The 26553-nt window shown below is 35.9% G+C and overlaps 1 protein-coding gene across 1 annotated transcript; it reads left to right on the top strand.

Moving 5' to 3' along the window:
• Positions 1-247: 247 nt before the first annotated feature.
• Positions 248-23433, top strand: LOC107549192 (methionine synthase reductase-like). Its single transcript, XM_016230183.1, has 14 exons — positions 248-324; positions 898-1051; positions 1142-1295; positions 1368-1485; positions 1570-1948; positions 2840-2993; positions 5017-5105; positions 5314-5494; positions 10188-10230; positions 10706-10892; positions 11181-11299; positions 19019-19111; positions 22479-22664; positions 22759-23433. The coding sequence occupies exons 2-14, from the start codon at positions 908-910 to the stop codon at positions 22901-22903; spliced, it is 1992 nt and encodes a 663-aa protein (XP_016085669.1). The 5' UTR covers positions 248-324; positions 898-907; the 3' UTR covers positions 22904-23433.
• Positions 23434-26553: the final 3120 nt, after the last annotated feature.

The raw sequence follows: 26553 nt of genomic DNA, 5'->3' as shown, positions 1-26553 counted from the left end.
AATTAAAGAATGATTTAAAACACTTCAGAAAATTATTTAGGAATAAAAAACAAAGAAAACCACTTCGTTCTAACAAACTTTTAAACTGAAACATATTAATGGTTTATTCCACTCTCGCGATAACCCCAACACATAACGCGAGTACAGCCACAGATCTATATTCCATGCAGATTGACTAAACATATAAGATTTGTCCTTGACTAGTATATCTTTTAATTTACAAGTTGTTTATTTCTGCAAGGCCATATGCGAGTCCAGAGGAGTAGGTTAGCCGGTCGGGATTCAGTGGGTAACTCGGCCGGAGTTGGCGTTCACAAAAACAAGGTAAATTGATCATTAATCAATTTAATCTCACCGCTCACAATAAAAATTTGTGACCAAAGTGTATTTTGAACTTCGGATGGTCTAAAACAGTGCTTGGTGTATTTAACACAAAACTGTCAGCTATAAATGAGAGTGCAGACTGTTTTGATTTCTTTGATATTTCATTTATCTGATGTAAATAGTCACATGACCAGAGCTGCTCAATTCAAGTTTGTACATTTGGAAAATGGTTAACAATCACATTTTTTGAGTAAATAACATGAATTAACCTTACAATTAAAAGAATGAGATGTAAATTACATTTAAATGCTTGTATAAGTTAATATTACATCACTCTTGTTCGAAACTAGCTTTGAGCCATCTAGACTGATGAATTTATGATTTATTAATGATTTTATGTAATTTTTAATTCATTGTTTATTAAATTATATTTATAAATATTTTATAATAAATATTTATAAATGTATTTAAAAAATGTATAATACATGTTTGTTATAATGTAAAAATGTAATGTTTTATTGCTTTTCAAAACATGCAGAAATGATTTGTAACATTTTAATCCCCTTTATCCAGCTTTCATAATATGCCGTGTGAAGTTGCCGCTCGCTTCTTGATATTGTACGGATCTCAGCGTGGTCAGGCTCAGTCTATAGCCGAAGAGATCGGCCAACAAGCAGCTGAGCATGGGTTTACAGCCGATATCAGCTGTCTGAGCAACCAGCACAAGGTATGTTTCTTGTCTATTACTTTTCATGGAAATCAACAGTCATATATCAGAATTGACTGATGCAACTTGTGCATTCCCATGTTTTCCCAGTACAACGTGGATCATGAAATCCGGCCAGTTGTGTTTGTGGTTTCCACGACCGGTGATGTTGACCCTCCGGACACAGCTCAGAAGTTTGTAAGAAAGATCAAGAACAAATCTCTGGCGCACGACCACTTCTCCCATCTGCGTTATGCACTGTTAGGTAAGATGATCATTCTGTGATGTAAGTGTTAGCTCCACCCATGAGCACTTTTTCATGCTGTTATATATGCAGCTTTGGGAGACACAAACTATGCAAATTTCTGCAACGGGGGCAAGACCATTGACAGCCGTCTGCAGCAACTTGGTGCTAAACATTTCTATGCCACTGGGCATGCAGATGACGGCACTGGGTAAGCATGAATGTTAAGTAACAACAAAAAAGCTCATTCTCTGATATATTGCCTTGTCAAACTCTTGGGCTCTTTTCTTTCCAGACTTGAAGTAGTGGTTGATCCTTGGATTGAGGGACTCTGGGACGCTCTGAAAAAACTATTCTCTAGCATGTCTACTTCAAATCAACAGGGCACTGACCTTAGAGACTGTACACAGGACAATTATCATAAAAATGCATCTGGCCAGGAAAAAAATAAGTCAGATCTAGAAGTTGATCTTCATCTTTTAAAGCTGAGTGAAGTAGACTCAGAAAAGGGAAAAACGATTACATCTGACACCAGTGATGTTGAGACTCTTTCTACTGCATTGGTTGCATCTCTAAAGCAATCGGTACCAACATTGTCAGAGTCTGTTCTTAATGTTCCTGCACTTCCCGCTTCATATCTGGAGGTCCATTTGGAGCAGGGGTCAACTGAACGGGTATGAACTTCCTGGAAAATCAAAGTTTATAGAACATAGAGATCAATCAAAAGCATGGATTTAGGAACATTTATGTATTTTACGAATAAGGTTCATTCAATAAATGCCTGCTGGGGGGCCTCAGGAAACTTTCAAGGGTGGCAATTTAATTATTAATTTTTAAAAAATTTAATTAAAATGCTACACACACAAACACACACAATTATTATATGAGTAGTTCTTGTTTTTTTGAAGAATATACTAAATTGTGGGTTTTCTCGAATCACAAAACTTATCATGGTTGATTAAAATTATTTTATCAACACTTCAGTTTCTGTTAATCACAGCAAAAATATCTTTGAATAATTATATTGGACAACGGCGGGCATTTGAGTCAAAACGGTTGAGAACCACTGGTATAGATGATGTGGGATAAAATATAATTTTATTGTTTCTATTATGTATTTAATTCTGCTAATTAACATACTCTTTCAAAAATGGTTTGATGATAATAGACTTTCACTGAACTTAAGTAAAACTAAGTTTATAATATTTAGTAATCAACAAAGTAACAAATTTAAATTAAGGATTAACAATGAGGAAATAGGAAGAGTGTATGAAAATCAATTTTTGGGTGTTATAATTGATCATAAATTATGTGTTGGAAACCACATATTGACCATGTAAAAACAAAAATGTCTAAATCCATTGCAATATTAAATAGAATAAAACATATTTTGAATGTAAAAAACGTTATATATATATATATATATTGTATTGTATATATAATACCCAGAAGTTTACTTTAGAATTTGGTTTGGGTTCAGTCAAATAGACATGTTTATGTACTCTTCCAAAAACATCTATGTTGTGTTCTCTGTGTAGGAGTTATAATAAATGCTGTCTCTCCAGGAGCAGAACATTGCTTACCAGCCTGGAGATGCCTTTGATATTCTCTGTCCAAACAGAGCCAGTGAAGTTGAGGAGTTGCTGCTCAGACTGGATCTGCAAACGCAAAATAATTGTGCTGTTCAGGTCAACTTGCTTAAAAACAGCAGTAAGAAAGGTATTGCAGCCGTTCAGTGTTTCCCATTCATTAACTAGACTGTAGCGACCCGCCATTGCTTTGGCGAGTATCGGTCAAATGAATTAAAACCGAAAGCGTAATATAATCCGTGGATCATTAGTTTTTTGATTTAATATTGAAAGTAGAAAAATGAGAAAACGGCTCCTTTTTTGTTTTTTCAGAATTCAGCTTAAATTTTCGTTTTCGTTCATGGGTGAAAAAATGAATAAACAGCTTGAATATTCGATTTCTACATGTGGGCCAGAATTAAACGCCCCTTTCTACTGATTGGTCAGCCGAAGATCAAACCGTGCCGTCATCAATTCTTCTGCAGCAGAATAATAGTCCTCCGCTGCTGCAGTTGTATGGATTCTTAACGCATTTATTGCAACTACATTTAATCCTTTTTTCATCAAACAGTCAAATGAATAGCTCGACACAACTCGTCAACTGCAGCAGTGGAGGACTATTATTCTGCTGCATGATACTGCAGAAGAACTGATGACGGCACGGTTTGATCTTCGGCTGACCAATCAGCAGAAAGGGGCGTTTAATTCCCGCCCACATGTAGAAATCGAATATTCAAGCTGTTTATTCATTTTTCCACCCATGAATGAAAAACGAGAATTCAGCTTAAATTTTCATTTTTCGTTCTTTCAGCAGAAAGGGGCGTTTAATTCCCGCCCACATGTAGAAATTGAATATTCAAGCTGTTTATTCATTTTTCACCAAAGAACGAAAAACGAAAATTTAAGCAGAATTTTCGTTTTTTGGAAAAAAAAACAAAACAACGAGCCATTTTCTAATTTTTCTACTTTCAATATTAAATCAAAAAACGAATAACGAATGTGCTGTGAGTTTAGCGCGTTTGGGAACGCAACGGCCACCAGTTATGCATAATTTGCATAATTGTCAACATTGTAATGGGCAAATGTTTACAGTATTTCATTAAATCAGTAATGTTTGTAAACCTGTTTTCACAGAAGCTGTAGTTTTCCACCAAAATAAAAGTTCAACTGAAGTTTCCGCCAAAATAAAAGCTCAAGGGTTTATCTCTTGCAAGCATGGCCTAAAATTAACAGATGCGCATAGAGAAAATACTGTACAGGTACAGCAAGCTCACTGTTCGGAAGAAAAATATAAATATCGGGGGTTGGGGTTTATATGAATGTATTTCTGAAGGGAACTGACTTGGTCGTCGTTTCGATGGCATTTATTCCCCTCTTATCATTGCTGATCCACCATCTGGTCTGAATACGTACCGGATCCGGGTGACATTTTCAACATTTTAATGGGCAAATGTTTACAGTATTTCAATTGTAAAAGACAGTTCAAAAACAGTTTAATGGCAAGGAAAAATATTTATGGCCGGTCAATTTTCTCAAGTCATTAGCCACTGGCAGATGTGAAAGTTAGTTTTAGGCCCTGCTTGCAAGTGTAGAAATGAGGACAAAAGTATTGCAATTTGCTTACAGTAGAGTAAGGTAAAATAATATACCTGAATTTTTTTTTTCATTTATTTCACAGTGCAATTGTTTTACAATATATGGCTATAACTGTCATAGGAATAATAATATAAAATTATTATTATTGTTTTATTCGAATTTGTTTGATTTCCAAATTCACCAGTGAGACTGAGACACTATATCACAACTAAAAAGAGGGTTGAGTCTCCTTTAAATTTCAAGAACAAGTACATTCACCAGCTTTTTTCTTTTACTTTGCACACTGAACCTGTGGTGGAGCTCTTAATTTTGAACTCTCAAAGTACACCAGATTTATGAATTTAACTTTTTAAAATTTACAAAATTTTCTTACGGGTCTAGAGGGATCGAGGACCACCCACTACAGTCTCACAAAATCCTGTGGGAAACATTGTCAATGACACCAGGAACATTCTCCTCGAGCTGTGCTAGAAAACAGATAAAATAATGTATTCTGTTCACAAGTCAGAGAACTGGATTCAGATTGAACAACCAGAAATGTTGAATAAATACATAGCCGTTTTTTTTTTCTTTTACAGCAGCAAAAGTTCCACTTCACATTCCACAGAACGGCTCTTTGCAGTTTATTCTCACCTGGTGCTTGGAGATAAGGAGCACTCCAAAAAAAGTAATTTTATGTTATTAACCTTATTTAATGTGATAGTTGCTGTGCTGTTGAAGTTATGAACCTTTGATTTAGCACTAGTGCTTACTTTATACATTTACTTTATAACAGTGCTTTTGATGTACGGGTGGGGATGATTTATTTAGCTTTCACAGGGCTGAAGTCTGAAGTTCCTGGACAGACACTGTACACTGTTCTCTTGTGCTTTCAGGCATTTGTGCGAGCGTTGGCGGACTTCACTCAGAACGGTTCAGAAAAAAGAAGGCTTTTGGAGTTGTGTAGCAAAGAAGGCTCAGCAGACTACAACAGCTTTGTCAGGGACGCCAATGTATGTTTGCTTGATCTGCTTCGGGCCTTCCCATCCTGCCTTCCTCCACTCAGCCTTCTGTTTGGTCAGTAAACACATAATCTGCTTGGTATTTACTGGAATGTGGATGTTTTCTACATTTCATATCAGCATATGCAGTTTGCATGGTAAATGTGCCTGATGTTTGGAAGCGTTTGCAGTGCTTGTACCACCAGATGGCAGTAAAACAACATCGGATCAGAGGCACAGCTTTGCTTTTTTTCCTTTTAAAGGCAAACTGTTCTTTAACTGCAAGTATAGCCTCTGAAAAAATACATTTTAAACTTAGAAACTCACCAATGCTTTATCAGTGGACACAAGGAGAATGATTATAAATTCAGCAAATATAAACTAAAAATTAAGGTTGTCAGTTGATTAAGATAATTAATCATGATTATATCTCATAATTTATTTTATTAAATGTCTTCAGACTCCTTTTAAGGGAAAAAACAATGGAATTACTGGGTTCAGCAATTTGATTGGATGACACTCTATATGTGCATGTCTATGTAAAGACACAAGATTGAGTCCGTTTTCTGCAGCAGTGTTCTTTACTCATCTTGCTCGCACAAAAACCACATATTCTTTTTCAAACCATATAAAAAATCTACACAAAATGTGTACTCTCTAAAAGTTTGAGGTCTGTAACATTTTAAAATGTTTTGAAAGAAGTCTCTTATACTCAACAGGGCTTTTGTCTAAACTGTGATGCATTTTTTTTTAGATTCTATTTTCTACGATAGCGTTTTAGTGCCATGTAAATAAAAAAATAATAACAAGATTGTGAGAATAAAGTCATAATATTTTGAGAATGAAGTCAAAATTACGAGAATGAAGTCGTAGCAATACGAGATAAAAATTATAATATTTTGGCCAGGCAACTGATTTGAATATATGTATATGAATATATATATATAAAATAATAGCAAGGCAAGTATATGGTGTGAATAACATTAATTAATGTGAAAATTAATTAACCTACTCTGCAAAAAACATCTTCACATGTATTTAATTAAAAACAGCAATACAACATTGTAAATGTTGAAGTGTAAGTACGTTTTATTGTTGTCTTTTCTGAGGTAAATAACGATAAGTGATTCGCAAGCTGTTTTATGCATGGTATAATAAATGATTGGAAATAATATTTCACATCTTCAAATCCATTCATTATTTGTAGCGCGCAGCCACCCAGTAATCGCAAATAAGCTTTGTTGCTTTTAATATAACACAGCTCAGCTTTCAAATTGTGTCAGTTTTATCACGAAATACAAATGATAAATGTGTTTTTCCTCTTTATTGCAAGTTATAGCACGATATAAACACGAAGGAACATCAGAAGGCATGAAAAAACAGATTGATCACATGGAGCTTAAACTGAGGCGAAAACAGCGGTCTGTCACGCCACATTAAAGAGGGCGAAAAACACATGATTGTTAGACATATTGTTTGTATTTCACTAAAACTGACAGAATTTGAAAGCTTGTTTTATATTAAAAGTACCAAAAGCACAAATGTATTGCTATTATTGGGTGGCTGACACACTACAAATAATGAATGCATTCAAAGACGTAAAAATATTATTTCCAAGCATACTGTCCCTGCGAGTATATGGCACATGGTATGATTTCTGCTAATAATCCCACATATATTCATATCAGTTTTCAGGCCACTGGAATTTCTCCTGATGCTCCCAATCCGGCCTATTTGCATGCACAATGTAGACTATAGGCTATAACTTAATCTCGTAATTGCTACGACTTTATTCTCTTAAATATTTGACTCTATTCTCAAATTGCTGCGACTTTATTCTCGTAATTGACTTTATTCTCAAATTGCTGCGACTTTATTCTCGTAATTGACTTTATTCTCAAAATATTACGACTTTATTCTATTATTTATTTTATAGTTAGCCTATAAAGTCAGAATTGCGAGATATAAACTAGATTCTGACATTATGAGTTTATGTCCCACAGTTATACAGTCCAGTTTTGATGGAAAAAAGACTGGCAATTTTCTTACAACTGCGAGTTTATAACTCACAATTCTGTATTATAAAGTCAGAATTGCGAAATATAAACGCACAATTCTGAGAAAAAAAATCACAATTGCGAGGTTATATCACGCAATTCTGAGAAAAAAGTCTGAATTCTGAGATGTAAACTAGCAATTGCAAGAAAAAAAGAATTGTGAGAAGTCGCAATTACCTTTTTTTATTTTTATTTAGTGGCGGAAACGGGGTGCAATATAAGTGATCAGTTTAGTGCATTCTTTCTGAAGTAAAAAACTTCAACCCAAACTTTTCAATGGTAGTATAAGTTTTGCACACTAAATAAGAAATCATTGTACAATGTAATTAGCCTTGAGAACATAAAGTTGATATTTTGTTATAATAAACCTTATTTATTCCTTCACGCGATATTTGGTGGATATGTTGTACAGTAAGCCTCTGCTGTGAAATGCAATAAATTCTCCATCAAGGTGAGAAATATGCATCACCTTGATTTTGGGGAACAGCTGGTATAGCTAAAATTATTAATGCATACCATGCTTTAGATATTGAGAACTGCAAGGTAGTCATAATGCAGTGACCCTCGTTGATTTATGCGAATGTGGCCGGTGGATTGTTGCATTGGATGAGTGTACATGTAAAGTTTTAATCTGTGTGAATATTACTGCGATTTTGGCAAATTAAGGATTAACACATGATTCTCCATGCATGGCACAAGTCGACAGAGATGCTGGTTCAGCAGCATTTGACAGCACATTCATTTTATTCCTAAAATCACTCTGTACTGGTGTGTTGTGGCAGAACATCACTGTCATCAGTTAAACAGTTTCTCTTCTGATTTTTTTAGGCTTTCCCAACATTAAAGAGCAGTGTTTTCCCACCAAAACACCATGATGCATTTGTTTGCACTCACCAGGGGCTGTAATTATATATTGAACTGTACTTCAATAGTGTACTTTACCAATTATATTACTGAACTATATTGAATGTTTTATTGTAATGAATTGATAATATCGAGGACCTTCAGCATCCGCATATGGTGAGCTTGAAATGCACATTTCAAATTGATTCATCATTTCAGCGAATTGGAGAAAATGATATGCCATTTGCTGACAGATGAAGGAGAGTTTTGAACATTTTGTTTGAGCTAAGAAACAACTACATCTGTGTTTTTAACAAGGAGCATTATATTAAGTGAAAAAACATCTTGAATTTCATTGGAAGCCATACAATGGTATAAGGTCCTTAGATAGTGATGCACTGAAATAAATATTATTGGATGAAAGCAAAATCAAAAAGCCTTTGTTGAAAATTAATAATCAAATTTGAATAAAATACATTTGATAAATTATAATATTTTTGTGATTACAGTATGTGTTCTTCCTTCACAACTAGTATCACTACAAAAGTAGAAAACGGATTCAAAAGTTGGCAGAAGCTTCTCTGTCTTCTGATTTTTTTGCATTAAATACCCTCCGGGCCTCTATGTAAGCACAGGAAAACCCTCTTTATTAATGTGTCAATAACCAAGAGCATGATTTCTTCTGTGGTTAAGGAATTTAAGGCACAACTAGGAAACTTGTCAAATTGAGTCTTTTCTGTCTATATTATCCATCATCATTTGCATTTACATCAAAATTAATTAAACCTGTATCATTTCACATGCATGCCTCTTTTCTGCATGTTGAAGATTATGTTGTTGGATGGTAAATTGTTTCTGTTCACATTTTTCTCTTTTTGACACTTTCAGCCAAATATTTTAAGTTGGCGAAATTTCAGTCAATCCTTATCTGTTATAGTGAGCTATAAGTTTTGTGTGTGTGTGTGTGTGTATATATAATTGTTTTCTATTTTAATATATTTTTATGTGTAATGTATTTCTGTGGTGACAAAGCCATTACTCCATTCTTCAGTGTAACATGATCTTTCAGAAATCATTCTAATTTAATTGAAATACAATTTTTTGTAAAATAAATATATTTACTTTAATTTTTGATCAATTTTATTCTTGCTTGCTGAATAAAAGTATTTATTCTTTCTAAGAATAGATAAGAATTATTTATTCTATAAGTTTAATCCCAAACTTTGTATGATGATGTGTATTTGTAAAAAATTTTATATTGATATTCATATATTGATATACAGTGGGGAAAAAAAGTATTTAGTCAGCCACCAATTGTGCAAGTTCTCCCACTTAAAAAGATGAGAGAGGCCTGTAATTTTCATCATAGGTATACCTCAACTATGAGAGACAAAATGAGAAAAAAAAAATCCAGAAAATCACATTGTAGGATTTTTAAAGAATTTATTTGCAAATAACAAAATTTCATCTCAATAAAGTGGGAGAACTTGCACAATTGGTGGCTGACTAAATACTTTTTTGCCCCACTGTATATATATTGATATATTATAATATTCAATATATTGATATTGGCCTAGCCAATATTTCGGTCTGGCTCCTAACATTCTTAAAACATACTCCTTTGGAAAATCTACTAAACTTTTCATGATTATATATACTGTACTTGCTTAACATTAAGGCTGTCCTAAAAAGGCAATGGACATTTTGTTGTGAATTGAGCTATTCTGAGAAATTGGCCCTCATCAACTCAAGAGGCTTGGGTAACATCCAGAGGGCGGATGTCCTGAAAGAGTAACTCAAGACATGGTCGAATAGCCTCAAGGTCACAATGCCATCTTCATCTCTGATCTCTCCTCTGCTTCATTACAGAACATTTGACAAAGCTTCAGCCCAGAGCCTATTCTGCTGCCAGGTAAGAGACCTTGTTTGAAACACCTGCACTTTATATTTGGCCTCACAAATTAAAGCAGAGACATATCCAGATTTAGGTTGTTATTTCTGTCTCTATCCTCCTTTGATGTTGTGAGGTTTATTATAGACAGACATGAATTGGGTGTGTCATTTACTCTTGGTTTATGATAGTCCATTTGTTGTGATCAAAGTCAAACACTGGATGCAAAGAATGTCCTTTCAGAACCGCCTGCCACTTTCATTTTTTTTTCTGCCTGTCTCCCTCTCCTAATGTCTTATGTTTAGTACGCTGATGCTGGTAGAATACACAGAAACATTAGGGCTCTGAAATATTAAAGTCTGGTCAGCAGGGGTCCCCAAGGCCCAATAGAGGCAGGCCATTAAGAGAGGGATAATGAGGTCTACCGGCTTGCTCATGTTCAGGGTTGGTTCTGGATTGTTAGCACTTAGTCTCTTATTTTTATCTCGTTCCTCAGCTCCAGCCTTCAGCACCCTGGGAAAGTTCATTTCGTGTTCAATGTTGTGGAGTTCCCTGCACGTCCCGAGCATCCGGCGAGGACGGGGTTGTGCACGGGCTGGCTGGCTGATCACGTCTCCTCAATCTTGCGTCCCCTTGGGACGGTACCGGCTTCAGAGCATCTAGGCACATCAGCCCTGCCGAAGGTTAGCACTATAGCCATTACATATTAGCACACAGTTGCTGGGAGGATTTGGACTGAATTGGGTTGTTTGATTGAGGTAAAAGCTGGACAGAAATGAGCTATGTAGAAAGTGGACTAATCATTGCAGCAGAATAGAACAACAACAACTTAAAACCTTTTGGTTTAGATGGTATCTACAAAATGTATGGAACTGGGTTTGTTATAGTTAAATAGATGTTGTGTGTGGGATTACACAATTTACGAATCCCATCACTGCTTAGAACTGATTGGATCTAAATGTCACCTCCAGGTACATGTCAGGCCTCGTCCCAGCAGTACCTTCCACTTACCAGCCGACCCGTCTATTCCTGTAGTGATGGTGGGTCCTGGGACAGGTGTGGCCTCCTTCATTGGATTTCTTGAACAAAGGTACATTGAGTAGGGATATTTCACCCTTTCTTTTCTGATGATGTTGATACTGTATAATATTTTATTTTATTATATTATTTTATTTTAGCTTTCACGAAAGTTCAGGCAGTATCATGCAGTGTGATATGATATGCAATATTTTTGTGCAGATATCAAAATTCTGGCTGATAAAAATAAGTTGTAATGGTTAAGTTTTCAATATTATAGACCTATATATATTCATAATTTTATTTAATGATGCATGAAATTAAAAAAAAGTGGCATTTAAGATTTACATTATTACAAAAACATCGAATAAATTCTGTTCATTTGAACTTTCTATTCTTCAAAGAATCCTGTAAAAATACCATGGTTTCCACAAAATTATTAAGCAGCACAACTGTTTTCAACATTGATAATAATAAGAAATTATTCTTGAGCAGCAAGTCATCATATTAGAATGATTTCTGAAGAATCATGTGACACTGAAGACTGGAGTAATGATGCTGAAAAGTCAAATTACATTTTAAGATATTAAAATAGAAAACAGTTATTCATATTGTAATATTTCTTTTTTTTATCAGTATTTTTGCACAATTTGTCACAAACACGGCTGTCAGTAAAAAAATCATAGTTATTATTTGCAGAACGACTCCAAACTTCATAGAGCAGTGAGTCTGAACGGCCTTTTATGATGCATCTTCAAAAAAAAAACAGGTTTTAAAAGCGGAAGAAAGTTTATTGAATCTCATGTGTAAAAGTAGCATAAAAACACCTCTAGGGTGATGAGGATAAATCTGAAGAGGTCGACGGAAGAAGAGAAAGTGTAAATGTGCTATTGACCTGTTACCTGCCATATTATCTGTGTAGCCTAATAGTGTTTCCGAAGACCCTGGTGTTAAAATGAAGAAGGGCATTAATTCAGGATCTGGTTGTAAAGGTGTCTTGTGGAGGCCTGTCATCTCTGCGTGTGTGATTTATACTCGGTGCCAGGGGCCTGTGAAGAGTGACACGCCAGGACTACATATGAATGAAGCCGTCTGCCCTGGCGCAGGGTTGTGATGCCTGCTGTGTGTGTACACGAATAGTTTGTAAGTGGCACAAGGGCCACAGGTAATCACAGGGGCTGGTGTCCGAGCCGAACGCGGCTGATGAATGTTTCAGACATGTCTGGGGGACAGTGAGAGTGGGATGAGACATTAATGATGAATGACAAAAGTTGTCCTCAAACATCACATCACCTTCCAAACCGTCAAGGTTGAGGCAGTCATGCAGCACAGCATGTTTGGTTTAGCTCCAGGCCATGGATCAATAACAGATGGGTTTCTTTTATTGTTTTTGTGCACTAATTATATGGTTTTGCAAATAGATTTTCTTTCTATCTATCTATCTATCTATCTTAGTATTCTTATTATTATTAGTAGTAGTTGTAGTATTTTTCTTTATAGTAATACAAATTGCATTATTATTAATAATAATAATATTTTATTTTCATATAATTTCCTACTTTTCAATTATTATTTATCATAGTTTCGCTAAACTGTCCTTTAACAGTACGAAAAAAAGTATCACAATTGTAACAAGTTGCCTACTCATTTGTAGACAATGATATGACAGTAATTTACACATTTCCATTCTCAAGTACAAAAGCATTTTCTTGGACACAATCATCCACAATTGTGAAAGAATTCAAGACAGATTAGTCATGGAGATGCAGGTTTATGTCAATGTGTGCTGTTGAATTTTGTTTCCATGCGGCTCTTAACTTGAGATTCTCCTTAATGCCAGCCTTCAATTAAAGATAACAATTACCATTCTGTCAGCAGCACATTGTTTGTGTCACAAAGCTCAGCGTTTCTTCTTTAGGAGCAAACAGCATGGGATGCTTCGATTTCCTCATCTGTAAAGCAATGACATCAGGCAGACAGCCGGAAATGTATTGTGCTGTGGAAAAAGTAGGAGACTGGGTAAGAATCTCATAAAAGGTCAAAGCCAATTCATCTGTTTGCAGGCTGCCAGTGAGCTTTAGGCAGAAAGGACTTGATGCTTCTATAGAATTAACTAACAAAACTATAAGACTGCCTTCAAACCAAAAGCCAAATTAAAAGTAGCATTCTGCTGGGTTGTTTATAATACAGCAGTGCTTATTAATCAGATTAACGATCGATCAGTCAACAAATTGAACTCACTCATACTACCAAAAATTTCTGAAACGTCATTCCAATTTGACAAATAATCAATTTTCTTGCCCCTAATAATCAACATTATTCAGGGGAAACTGTAATGAACTGCAGCAGTGCAAAACTGCTCACTGCATAATATAATTAACAACAAGAACTATCAATGTATGAATCAAACTCACTAAGACTGCCGACAGTTTCTTTTCCACGCGCCATTTTTTTTATATCGATGTATGTGGTTACAGTAAAATCATATAAAACTGAAATCAAATTCTGTCCTGTCTTGGCTACTCTCGTGATGGTGACGTGACGTGTGAGCTCCTCTGACATAGTCTTCACTCCTATTGGTTGTCGCTCATGAAATTCGTGGCTCATTTGCATAAAATGAAACATTTCGTCACTTCGTCGAGCGACACGCTTCGCACTCCTACATTCTGTCGTCAGCAGTCATTGTCGCTTGTGTTGCCGGAAGTCGCCAGCTCTCCATTGAAAATGAATGGGATCATGTCGCTTTGTTGCTGCGCATCGCTGGCTGTGTGAATGAGGCTTCTGAATACATTAGCAGTTGTTTAGCAATGCTCTGCCAACCAAACCAAGATCACTGTAGCAACCTCATAGCAATGCACTAAATATTATTCAGAACACCTTAGCGAATGTCTAGATGTGCTCTGGCAACCATCCAAAACACCCTAGTATCATGAAGTTCACTCACATGCCCTGTAGAAAATTGTATAAAACTGTTTAATTTTGTTCTCTATAAAACCGTTAAATGCAGCATAAACTGCTTTTGCGCATCCATTTCTTTGTTCACACAGTGTGTGCTGTTCACAGGTGAGAAACTGTTATTCTGAGCGACTACAATAAGCTCTTAGGTCACCGTATGTCCCTTGCTCTCAAAATGCAGTGAATATTCTCAGAGGACGGTGAAGAGGAGGATTACATAGTGTAGTGATTTATAAAGGTGAATGTTCAGAGTAGGCCACTGACTCGCTTTCATTCTTCATATGAAAAGGTACCATCTATTGTGTTAGCTCCTATTCTACCCAGCTGCAGGCTGTAATTTTTTTGGGGATGCGGATATGTCATCCTCGCTGTCGCAGTACAGTTGATTTGTATTCAGGATGGGATCTGGTCTGCATGGTGTTACAAAATGGAATCCAGGTTTTTCATATTGGTACCGGCCCCTCTGGGGCAGCATAAAGCCCCACTAAAGCTAGTTTATTGAAGCCCATTTCCAGATTGGATATTGAACTCCCAGATGCTAATGGCTCTGCTGTGGACCCTCTGTTTGTTCAAATGCCAAACTCCATTGAGCCAAGCTCTGAGCAGATGGGCGTGACCAAAAGAAGCATCCAAAATGTTAACGCTGTCTCGCAAAATATAATTTCCTGCAGAGATGGACAGCGGGGAAATGGATGTGACAGGCTGTGTTTGGTTATGTGTATTATTTAAATTCTCATCAAGATGATGCATAAAGTGATTACTCTCAATGAAAAAAACATTTCCTATGTATTCTCAGTTTCATTTACCCTTTAATCAGTGGCTGTAATTGTTTGTGTAACACTGAGAAAGTGTTTTTAGGAAATCCAGAAAGTAGAGTGTTTATTTCAGAGGCTGAATAAGGGGGTGGAGACGAACCACTCACAGAAAAATGAATGAGAGAAATCATTAATGCTCAATTTGGCATCTGTTGGAATTGAAGGGTCGTTGCCAGTTGCCTTTGGTAGTTTATTTACTCTAGAATGTGTATATACAGTATCTGAACTGTTTTTTTTTAAATTTGAGTTGTTTATGATACCATTTTTGTCAGATTTCATTGCTGATTTCATGTGGAAAGTTTTGCCACAAAGTAAATAATTAGGGCTGGGCGATATGGCCAAAAAAATTATCACGATAATTTTTTCATATCAGATTTTTGCTCCAAAGTGAAAGTTGTAGAAACCAGACCATTAGTTTCTGCATGTTCTAATGTGATAATAACCCTACAACAGCTCAGTTAATACATTTATTATAACATTCACACATAGTGTTCAAATTGGAATCTGTAATATATTCTAATGTTTTAAAAGAAGTCTTTTCTGCTCAGCAAGGCTGCCTTTATTTGTACAGTAAAAAATACATGCCTGATTCAAGTCTCAAAAATGGCCAAAAAATATTATTTTACTAACTTATTAATTTTAATCTAAATTGTGCTTTGTTGGTATAATGTCTGCTAGAATGTAAAAAAAATGTTCAGTGTTAAGTAAATATTTTTTAATTGTTGTTTTGTAATTGATTTTTTTATTTGAAAAGCAGGACAAAACAGTAAAAAGCACATTTTGGCAATTTAATTAATGCAATTGTGAAAAAAATGGCAAAATAGGCCTACATGGGGGAAAAATGTGAAAAACCGTGTTCGGTATTCGGCCTTCGGCCCAGTGTTTCATTTTGTTCGGCTTCGGCTTCAGCCTAGAATTTTCATTTCGGTGCATCCCTACCACAAAGTATAAAAAAATTTTAAGTAATAATTTAGCAGTTGTGAAAAATAATTGCAGTTGTTGGGTATAAATTGAGAGAAATAGTAACAATTGTGAAGTATAAAGTCATGATTTTAAGGAACAGTCACAAATTATATACCCCCCGTCACAGTATATTGTGACGATTTGAGGAATTCTTGAACTGTTACGTATAAAGTCACAATTTTGAGAAACAGTGCTGGTTGTGGGGTATAAATTCTTTATTGTGAGAAATAGTCTCAGCTGTTAAGTATAAAGTCATGATTTTTAGAAATAGTCGCTATTGTGAGGTATAAAGTCTCAACTGCGAAATAGTCACAACTGTTATGCATAAAGTTGGGATTTTGAGAAATATTTGCAAATGTGAGATATAAAGTCGCAGTAGTAGTCACAAATTTGAGAAATAGCTACAATTGTGGGTTTTATTTTGGTCTTTCTGTATTCAAATACAGAAGTGAGCGTTTTGCTTTGTTTGCCAGTTGTTCACTGCATGCGATGGGCCACTGAAGCATGGACCTGAAATGAAAAAGAACAGATTGTAGATGTTTGAAGAGAAGCTCTGTTTTGTTTTCCTGTGGTCATTAGTCCACACTGTGGCTCATTGGTATTCTAATCGCAATTAAACCGTACGTTCAGAAGATGTCTGAAACTCGGCTCACTGCAGTGTTTTGAGTGATATCAGCATGATGGAAGGCATCTCACCCTCAAAGTCCTTCGGGTGTTTCTACATTCCACTTCTATTAATGCTCTTGAAATTTTTAGACTGCGTGTTCTATTTCTGAATGCTTTATTTAGGTTGGCCGAGATGGCTAAAGGAGTAAATGCAGTGGAGTTTGCTTCTGGCCTGTGTAATGCATCTCTAACAGATCTCTTCCTCTATTATCGTGTCATAGTAAAGATGCAGTAGTAAAGAGTAGATGGTGTGCTGCCTTTTTTTTTTGTTGATAGTTTTGATTGTGTTTGTGCGAGGCCTTCTCTCTTATCTCTTTGGAGAAGTCTGTCAACCTTTAGCAGGTGCAGTGCACAGATAGTGCCCAGTACCTGTATGTCACCTTAGTGTAGGGAATTCTGGGAACACTGCCAGATCTTTTGGAAGACTTGCTCTTACAGAACCCATCCAGATAACTATTGTTGTGTAATTTTATTGAAGTATTATGTGAAAATGAAAGTAATCAATATATATATTAATATGCTGAATTATGTTAACTCTGGATGTCATAGAACGAATAATAGTCTTTTCATTAGACAGTGAATCTTTCATTAGACAGTACACCAGTGAGCTTGAAATAATGTAACAACACGTATAATGGTCCTTTCATTAGACAATGGACCTTTCAGTAGACAGCAGACGTAAACATGAAATAATCTAATATTATCAGGAACAGGTGGATGGATGTGACGCACACATCTTGTATGACCACATTACCAACCAATGGAAGGTGGCAAAACAAAAGCAAGTAGATAAATTTGACACACATCTAGTATGACCACACTACCAACCAATTAGAAAACAAGGCCAAAAGAGTTGGAAACAATTGTGGCAAATCAGGTATCTATAACCAATAAAAAGTAACCGGAACAAAGAAAAAACAGAAAATGACCAAATTTGGAGAGAACAAGGGGTATATAATATGAGTTGACAAACAAAGACTTTGGAATGATTTGGAATGCTGTGACTGTCTTCCCGGCTTTATTTCTTTGTTAAATAAAGTCTTATTTTGACATCTGGAACTCTGCTCCTCCACTTCATTGGCCGCACCCAAGAAAAATCCACAACACTATCAAGGTCTTCACTCTACAAAGAGGGATTTTGCATTTTTGTGGTAATGCAGCAGGTCAGAGAGTAATTAAACGCCACATGCCAATGTATGGCTTCATCACTGTGAAACTATGAATTGGATCACTGGATATATTAAATACAGAAGATTATTGAATTTGTAATTAGTTATCAGTCAGGCAAATTAATCGGCACATATTCAACAATTTTTAGATTATCAGCAGGATTTTCTTGCCATTGTTTCATTTCCAAAATATAATGACAGCCTTGTCTATAAATAAACTTTTAACTATTAATGAATTGAAATAAATTTGGGTGCATATCTTTGCCATTATTAAGTATGTCTGTATATATTGGCATGATAGGGTTGCCTGTATCAATACCAGTTAAACATGTATATACTCAATATACTGAAGTCTGGAGTAATGGCTGCCGAGAATTCAAAATTAAAATGGCTGTAATAATTAAATTGTAATAATATTTTACAATATTACTGTTTTGACTGTATTTTTTTGATTAAATAAAAGCAGCCTTGGTGAGCATAAGAGACTTATAAAAAACATAAAAATTCTTACTGCCTCCAAACCTTTGAATGGTAGTGTTTATATAAGTAAATATTGCTTATATTTTAAAAAGATTTTTCAGTAAGTAATAAGGAACAATTTTAAATTATGAACAGGGTGTTTTCCTCTATTTTCAAATTTTTTTTTTCAGTTTTATTATTATTATAAACATAATAGACTGTGGCAGGCCTATTAGGCTTAATACACAGCTTGATGCACAGAGCTCATATTTTGACACAAACCATATTTTTCCCCCCAACTGTTTACATTCACTTATTTACATGAATAACTCACCAAGAGACATTTTAAGTAAGAAGTACATTTGACCATTTGCACACATTACCTTGAGGCATAAACGTATAAATATGCATGCGAGCATTAGAAAGCAGCTGGCTGTCAGTCAGACAGACAGCCGTTGGCTACAGAATTAAATCTGCACTCTGTATTTCCAAACCTACAGAAAGGCTGAGATTGCTGTATTTATTTATGTATTTATTTTAGTATTGATTTGGTACCAAAGTAAAGGTCGTTTTGAATTCCCTAATTGCCTTTATTTTGGCCATTGGCCATCCAGCTCTATAGATATCAACATGAAAAATTGAATCATTTCAAAAAAGCTTTTAGAAACAATTTTTTTAAGTGCTTAGTATTCAGTATATGTGTGTTATAACTTAATTTTATGGAGACATAATGTTAAATTTTCCATTATTGTTTTAAACTGACAGAGAGAAAGAACGAGAAGTGAACCAGGAAGCAACTTTCGGAGAGACATGGCTCTTTTTTGGATGTCGCCACAAAGACAAAGATTTTCTTTTCAGGTATGTGCATTCGCAATATTACAAACATGCATAAAATCACTTTCTTAATTTGTTTGTCTTATTTTCCAGAATAAACATCAAAACAGCCTTAACCCGATATAAATGTACTTGAGAAGCAATTGTGTTTATTATATGAGCGGTGTTCAAAAATTATATCTTGAAGTGTTTTTTTTTCTTGTTGTAAGAATAAACCATTATATTTTGTTAGATTTATGCTTATAATACAATAATTAGGCTAAGAAACAAACGTAATTTTAAGATATTCTCTAAAAAAGCTGTATTATCTGATGCAATCTTGTGTCCCATTGTTTTAAGGATGTTTAGATATTTAAAAAAAAAAAACTGATTTAGAAAATGTCTTTTTGCTGTTCAGCCACACGCAACCATTATTCCATCGTCCCCCTTTGCAACCTGATCATATGTTATCTCCATAACCTCAAAGTATTTTTCACTTGATCTGCCAGCTTCACACTGGCTCTTGGCATCATCTTCTCTTGGTTGCTATCAGCCAGAGGCTCCTGTTGCACCGTCCTTGAGAGTAATTATTGGGAAAGCAATGTAATTAAAGTACTCCCTCTGAGAGTATGGGGCATATGATACGAGACATTATATAAGATGATTGGGGTCTGGCTCTCCAATAGGCACAGAGTCATAACTCACACACAAGGTCCTGAAGTAATGACATTGGAGCCTGGATTGGTGAGTATTAAGTGTGTGTGTTGTGATGGCGGGGCGGCACATAACGTTGTATCAGTGCTTGCCTCTATTTGACACAAGAGCTAATAACAACAAGATCAAAGTCAAGGTCCAGACACACCGTTTGAATCTATCTTTGCCTTCAGTGGTCACGAACATCAAGGATTGTATTCATTAATGTTTTTATTCACGTTGGTCACACTGTGGTTTCATTAATCATTTTTTTTCTCTACATTGATTAAGATGATCAATGAAATGTGCTTTGTGTTGTTCGGTGTAACACCCTCATTGTCTGCTACGCTTTAATGAGCAAAGTAGAAAGTGCCGGTGGCATTTGAGAGCGACTGAACTTGCCTTGCAAAACTCAACACTCACTGAAAAACAAAAAAGCAAACCGGCTAGCCATCAGGCAGCCTGCTAAAGAAAACAAGGCATCTCCAATCAATTCTAATCAAACATGATACTTACAAAGACTATAAAATACCCAAGACGTGTCACTCGTATAGTTTTGAATGGGGAAAAATGCAACGCTCAATATGGCCGCTCTATCGAACGAAGCCCCGCCTTCTGAGTAAAAGAGCCAATCGATAATCTGTAAAGTCAGCGTGTCACTGCAGCTGCCGTTAGAAGTCCCGGTTGCTATAGAAACAGTCAGTGTTCTGAGACGTGAGCTCAGGACTGTGCATGCGCACTGGCTGGCCTAGCCTGAAAAATAAGCTTTTTTTAAACACTATTTGAGCAAAAGAAACAACATTTATGAGACAGTTATTGTCAGATTTCATTGGTGATTTCAAATATGAAATTTAATCTTAAACTTGGCGAACAATTCTGGAGAATTTGATGTTTCCCCATTCAAAGATATTGGAGCTGCACTTTCATGCCCGTGAGGCATTTCAAAGATGGCCCCCGAGTGACATGATTTGCCTTAAAGGGACTTTGATACTTATGAGTGTTAAAAGGCTGGAATCAGCCTCAATCAGTGTTGTTGAAATAAAGCACACTCGTCTTGGCCCCCCGTCACCAATGGGCCTCTTTGTTTTTATGGATTTGGATTACACGAAGAGGGAAGTGGGCGGATTAGATTCTGGAAAAGGGACAAAGGACCACTCAAGACTGAATTCTTTGTAAACATTCAATATCTGTCACCAGAAAGCCTAGAACAGCTCATCTGTTAAGATGGATGTGGCTCCCAGATGGTGCATGCAAACATATGTGCTCAAAAACTTAAAAAAACAAAACCATAACGCATGTACTATAAATAGACCTGGTTGTTAATGACAAGTAGTTTCGTAATTTAGATGCTGAATTGTTCACTTAGGTTAGTAAACCTGCAGTAATCTTATCACCAAATTTACACTGCACAGGTGGCACAGACGCACTTCTGAAGTGGCATTGAGGTGGCTCTGAGCATTTTAAATACATTTACACAGCAATTACTACTGTATACTTTGAATAGGCGTGTGGGTATGGGTGTGTAATCTTTTGCACACCACTACTCAGAAACTTTCTTTGAATTCAGATAATTGGAAACTCTGTTTACATGGTAATATCTTATTCAGAGAACATGTCAATACTCAGATGAGGCTGTTTTCAGATGTTGTGTGCAAATGCTTGCTTCATCCATTACATCACCTATCTGTTTAGATTGCAGTCGTCCTCCTGTAACTTCAGTGGAAATATGCATGAAAAGTTCTATGACAACATTTGTTTGCTATAGTTAACCCCAAAATTTAAATGTTTTCATTATTTACTCACCCTCAGATTGTTACAAACCTGTAAGACACCAAAGAAGGAATTTGAAAGACTTCCATGCGGTTCCAGTGAAGGGGGATGTGAGAACATGTTCATGTGAACACCAGCTTTGTCCAATTTGTGAACAAATCATTCTTAGTCATATAATTTCAGTGAACTGATTGTACCAGATCACAAAGCATTAATGATTAATTTTTATGAATCAAACCGATCCAGTTTTCAAGTTCATCTGACTGACTCAATGAGCTGATCACAGCAGTTACGAGTTAACTTATAAATTAAAAAGACTTGGTTCTACACAAGTTTTTAAAGTCTTGTTTGTAAAGATTAAAGCCCCCAGTCCCCATATATTGTAAATGCATGGAAATTTTGTGTTCAACAGAAAAAAGAAAGTCATTCAGGTTTGGAACGTTGTGAGAATATACATTTTTGGATGAACATTACCTTTTAAATAAAAATAAAAATATATATTAAAATAAATAAAAAAGTTAAAGTGGCTTTTGCCAAGTGAACATCTGAGGTAACAGACAAGCAGAGCAATCGATTGCAAAAGAGACTCAACCTTGAGCTTGACCCTGTCTGGAACCTTCACATGTCTCTCATTTTGTTGAAATAGCATCCAAACTTTTGCTAGGTGCTGAAATAAAAGCTGTTACAGAAGCGATTTACAACAGCGGCCTTGAGGTTTTATAAACTTTCTTGCCAGATGGATGAGGGAGATGAAAATGTGAGTTATCGAATGCAATACACTAATGAGCTCCACTGTTGTTACTTCACTAACGCAAAATCTGAGCGAATCTAATTTGTACCATTTGTATGTTTTAATGCGTAAGTTTAGTTTAACCACTGCCAAAACAACCACTGACTGATGAAACAATAGTGAAATGTGGTAATAAGCACATTCCTGCTTTTCTTCTAGAGAGGAGTTGGAGAGATTTGCGCATAATAGAATCCTGAGCCATCTGATCGTGTGCTTCTCCAGAGATGAGCCTGATGCAGCGGGAACTCTTAACAGTCCAACATATGTCCAGCATAACTTGCGTCTCCATGCTAAAAATGTTGCCAGCATCCTCCTCAAAGATAAAGGGTGTCTCTATGTCTGTGGGTGGGTACAAAATATAAACAGCTTGACTTTGTTTACCATGTGTAACGTCGCATTTTGTTTACCAGGAATGAGACAATATCTCACGATTTTACAGGGATGCAAAGAACATGGCAAAGGATGTGAATGACACACTGCTGGAGATCATAGGAAATGAACTTCAAATCGATAAACTGGATGCTATGAAGATAGTAGCAGGACTTCGTGAGGAGAAGCGATATCTACAGGACATCTGGAGTTGAGAAAGCACACATACAGAACACAAACAAATAGTGTCTTATTTGTGGACAGATTTGCTAGCTACTTTTTGGCTATTTTATTTCATATCTACACAACAGGTGTTATTGAGTGATAGCCAAACTCATTAACCAACTGCCTTAAGTCTCAAGGCTTTTCCCCTCCTTTTCAAGTATTTTAAAAGCTTTTAGTGAATTATCTGAATGTATGGTTAAATGCACTTAGATTAGATATGTTTGGTCAAAACGTTTTAACTGTGCCTTTTATGCAATTATTAAAGAGGAGTCCCACATAACCGTTTCATTCTTCGAGGACCGTTAGGGTTTAGATACAGCTCAGGTAAAATATGCATAATGCATCAGATTCGGAAGGCAGGAGGATGCTAGAAACGAGAAACCAAAACATGACAGACTGGATGGGAAAACTGTCAGAAGCTGCTAAATCCAGGATCATCTGCAGCATTTCCGTGTTTTTCTATTCCAACAGTTTTTTTTAAGATTAGAGAGGATACTCTAGAGTCATCCATTTTCTGCCCCATCCCAAATAAAAACATTTTGCTATTTAGGTTTGAAATTCACCTCCGGTACTCCCAGCATTTACATATTGTTACACACCGATATTTTGTTAAACCTGTCAGGTTATGAAAACATGTTTAATAGTCTTTACCATAATATCTTTACTCACTGTAAGTAGGCAAAAATAAAATGCATACCAAAAAGAAAAGTAGTATTTAACAGACTGTCATTTTATGACAATGGCTGGTAACAATTCTTCATAAATGTCTAATTTATAAAGACTAGAACAAAGTTTGACATATAAGTGAGTACATAACATTCACTGTGTATTTCAATTAAAATAATTTTAAAATTGGAAAACTTCAATCGTGTCATTCAGTGATCTGATACCCTATAGAGTGCAACAGTTGGGTTTCAAAATTAAAAACTCCATTCATTTTCTCCATAGGGAATTATATTTTTATCAATAACTTATAAACTTTTAAAGACAGACCTGTTAGCTCCATTAATTGATGGAATATACTTTTGTTGATGCCATGTGTTCTTATTATTTCATCTTATTTTTAAAGGTGCCATAGAATGCATTGATACAATATTTTAAATTGTTCTCTGATATCTTCATAGAAGGTATGTGGCTTAGGTAAGGGCAAAAAATCTACAGAAACGGTTTTACATGTCCATTTACAACCCTAGGATTTGTCCCTAGAATGAAATGGTCTGTTTTTACCTTATTTGGAAGGGTCATGAATAATAATGTTGAGCTCTGCTCTGATTGGCTGTTTCACAGTGCGGCTCAATGTTGAGCTCTGCTCTGATTGGCTGTTTCACAGTGCGGCTCATTTCAGTAGCTCACACAGCAGGAAGGAAATAGAACAGGGAAAATATATATTTCAATACTGTCACAGTTATATCGTTGGGTAATTATACTGTATATAAAATGCGGGCATCAGGGAGCCGCTATTAATATGCGGGGCATTGAAACTGCTTTCGAATGTACGATGGCTTTTTACTTTTACTTTCGAGATTTGCGATCGCGATGCTTGTCAGTGGTGCTCAGGATCTGTAAATCATTCGCCATCATCCTCAGTCATCTCTCCTTACTCTGTTTATGTGGTATGTGAAATCTTTATGTACTGTAATGTAACAGGCTACCGCTAGCAAGCAGCTAACTATGTCCCTTTAGTGGCTCGCGTTATTTTATTAGAACGCGCGTTATTTGTTTTCCGTGCCTTTCTGAATACAGACACCAACCCATCCCTGCACATCACATCCCCTGCACAGTCTGGAACATAACATTTATTTCCATGATATGCCATTTTCTCTATTATCCTCGCTTGTTTCTTCACAATACCTGCAGAACTTCTGATGATTCGGCTGGCGGCTGGCATAGAACATGGGCGGGTATATGCAAATGTTGGGGGCGTAGCTATTAGTGATCCCAACTGTAACGTCACAGTCGTGTTATGTTCTGATTCGCCTATTTTTCAGTGGTCTTTTGCATAAATTATTATTGCAAATAATCAGCCAGTCATTATTGCTAAATAGGCTTTTTCAGGTGTTTACTTGTTATTTGGTGACAGTGACCGGCTGACTGTAAGTTATCGCTTACATATCTATTTTTTATTTTTTCTGTGGCTAAACATCGGTTCCGTGACATTTAGTTTTCTTTTTGTATTCCCTAGCTCGGTGGCATTAATCATCATCTGTATGACCTTTCTTTGCATGCATCTCAGACCACTTTTGTCTCAAGTGTTATTGCATAAAGAAAAGACTTGAGAGTTTTCTGTCTGTGCTGCCAGTGTCTGGTAAACACTGATTTTGCACGAGGACTCTTGAAGGCGATGTTTCACGTCAACACACAGGAGGGTCAGCAGGCTAATGAGACCGAATAATCATGGAAGAATAATTACAGAATTCCTCACCTCATGAGGTTATGAAGTTATGAACACAACCCCTTTAGGATTTCACATCAGTTGTGAATTAGGGATCCTATGGATTATAAATGTTGTCTCAGAGCGAAAAAAGGGTTTCTAAGCTTTCAGTCTGAACAGCGATGAGTAACGATGGTGCTGTGATTTGGGACGGTCATGAATTTATAAGTGTGGCTCTTAAAATTTAAAACAAGCACTTGAAATTTTATGGGAACAATGAAATTGCAATTGACTAGTAGCAGTGAATGATGTTTACACTGAAAAATGCAAACAAAACTATGGTAATCATATTTCAAAAAGGAGAAGAAAACAGGATTAATTGGATAAAAATCTGCTCTGGTCAAGATCTCATTGTTCAGAGGCATAAATATATATGTATATATGATTATTAGAATATATATATATATATATAAATAGGACATAAAAATTATATTTATTTATTTTATTTGTCCACACAATGAATGTCAAATGGGGCCAGTGTTGACGTTCACAGTTGAAATGTTCTTCAGAATATCTTTCAGGTTTCACAGAAGAAAGTAACAAGTCATGCAGGTTTGGAACAACATGAAGGTGAGCAAATGATGACAGAATTACAATAAAAAATGTATTCCTTAATCTAGGGAGCTGATCAAGACAAACTCTTTATAAACAGCATTCTTGGATATTTTCTGTACAAACAGTAAAAATCAAATCCTCCGTGAAGTTTGATTTAGCTGACCCATTTAAAACAAAGCCAAAAGAGCTTTAATTTCTTCTCTTCTATCCCATGAGCCTCTGTGCTTGTTTACGAGTGTTATTTGCATCTGTACTGGGGAACAGCTCTCAGGACAGCACTGCAAAGGCACATAAATGAATCCCATAATGAATGTGCTGCATTAATGATGGGTTTACTTCTAAATTAGATGCTCTTAATTAAAAAGGTTCAAGGTGCCTTTATGACTGGAGTGCATAAAAGTGAAATGGTAATCTGAATAAATCACGAAGGCCACAAACTTGCAGCTGGTGGTTATGAATCATGATAGATCCCTCTGCTAAGAATGGCTTAAATGAAGTAGAAAGATATGTGCTAGAGGTAATGATTATCATTAGAGGAAGTCCACTGCAGTTTCTGTTGTAGTACGTCCAGGTTCGTGATGGTTTCTGGGAAATTTTGTTAGGTTTGACATTTGATTGCCACTGTAAGGGGACGGGTAATGATATCATCAAGTC

The sequence above is a fragment of the Sinocyclocheilus grahami genome, unplaced genomic scaffold (genome assembly GCF_001515645.1).
Source record: "Sinocyclocheilus grahami isolate Dianchi unplaced genomic scaffold, SAMN03320097.WGS_v1.1 scaffold365.1, whole genome shotgun sequence".
Classification (NCBI taxonomy): domain Eukaryota; kingdom Metazoa; phylum Chordata; class Actinopteri; order Cypriniformes; family Cyprinidae; genus Sinocyclocheilus; species Sinocyclocheilus grahami.
This window is presented reverse-complemented; position numbering and strand designations above follow the sequence as displayed.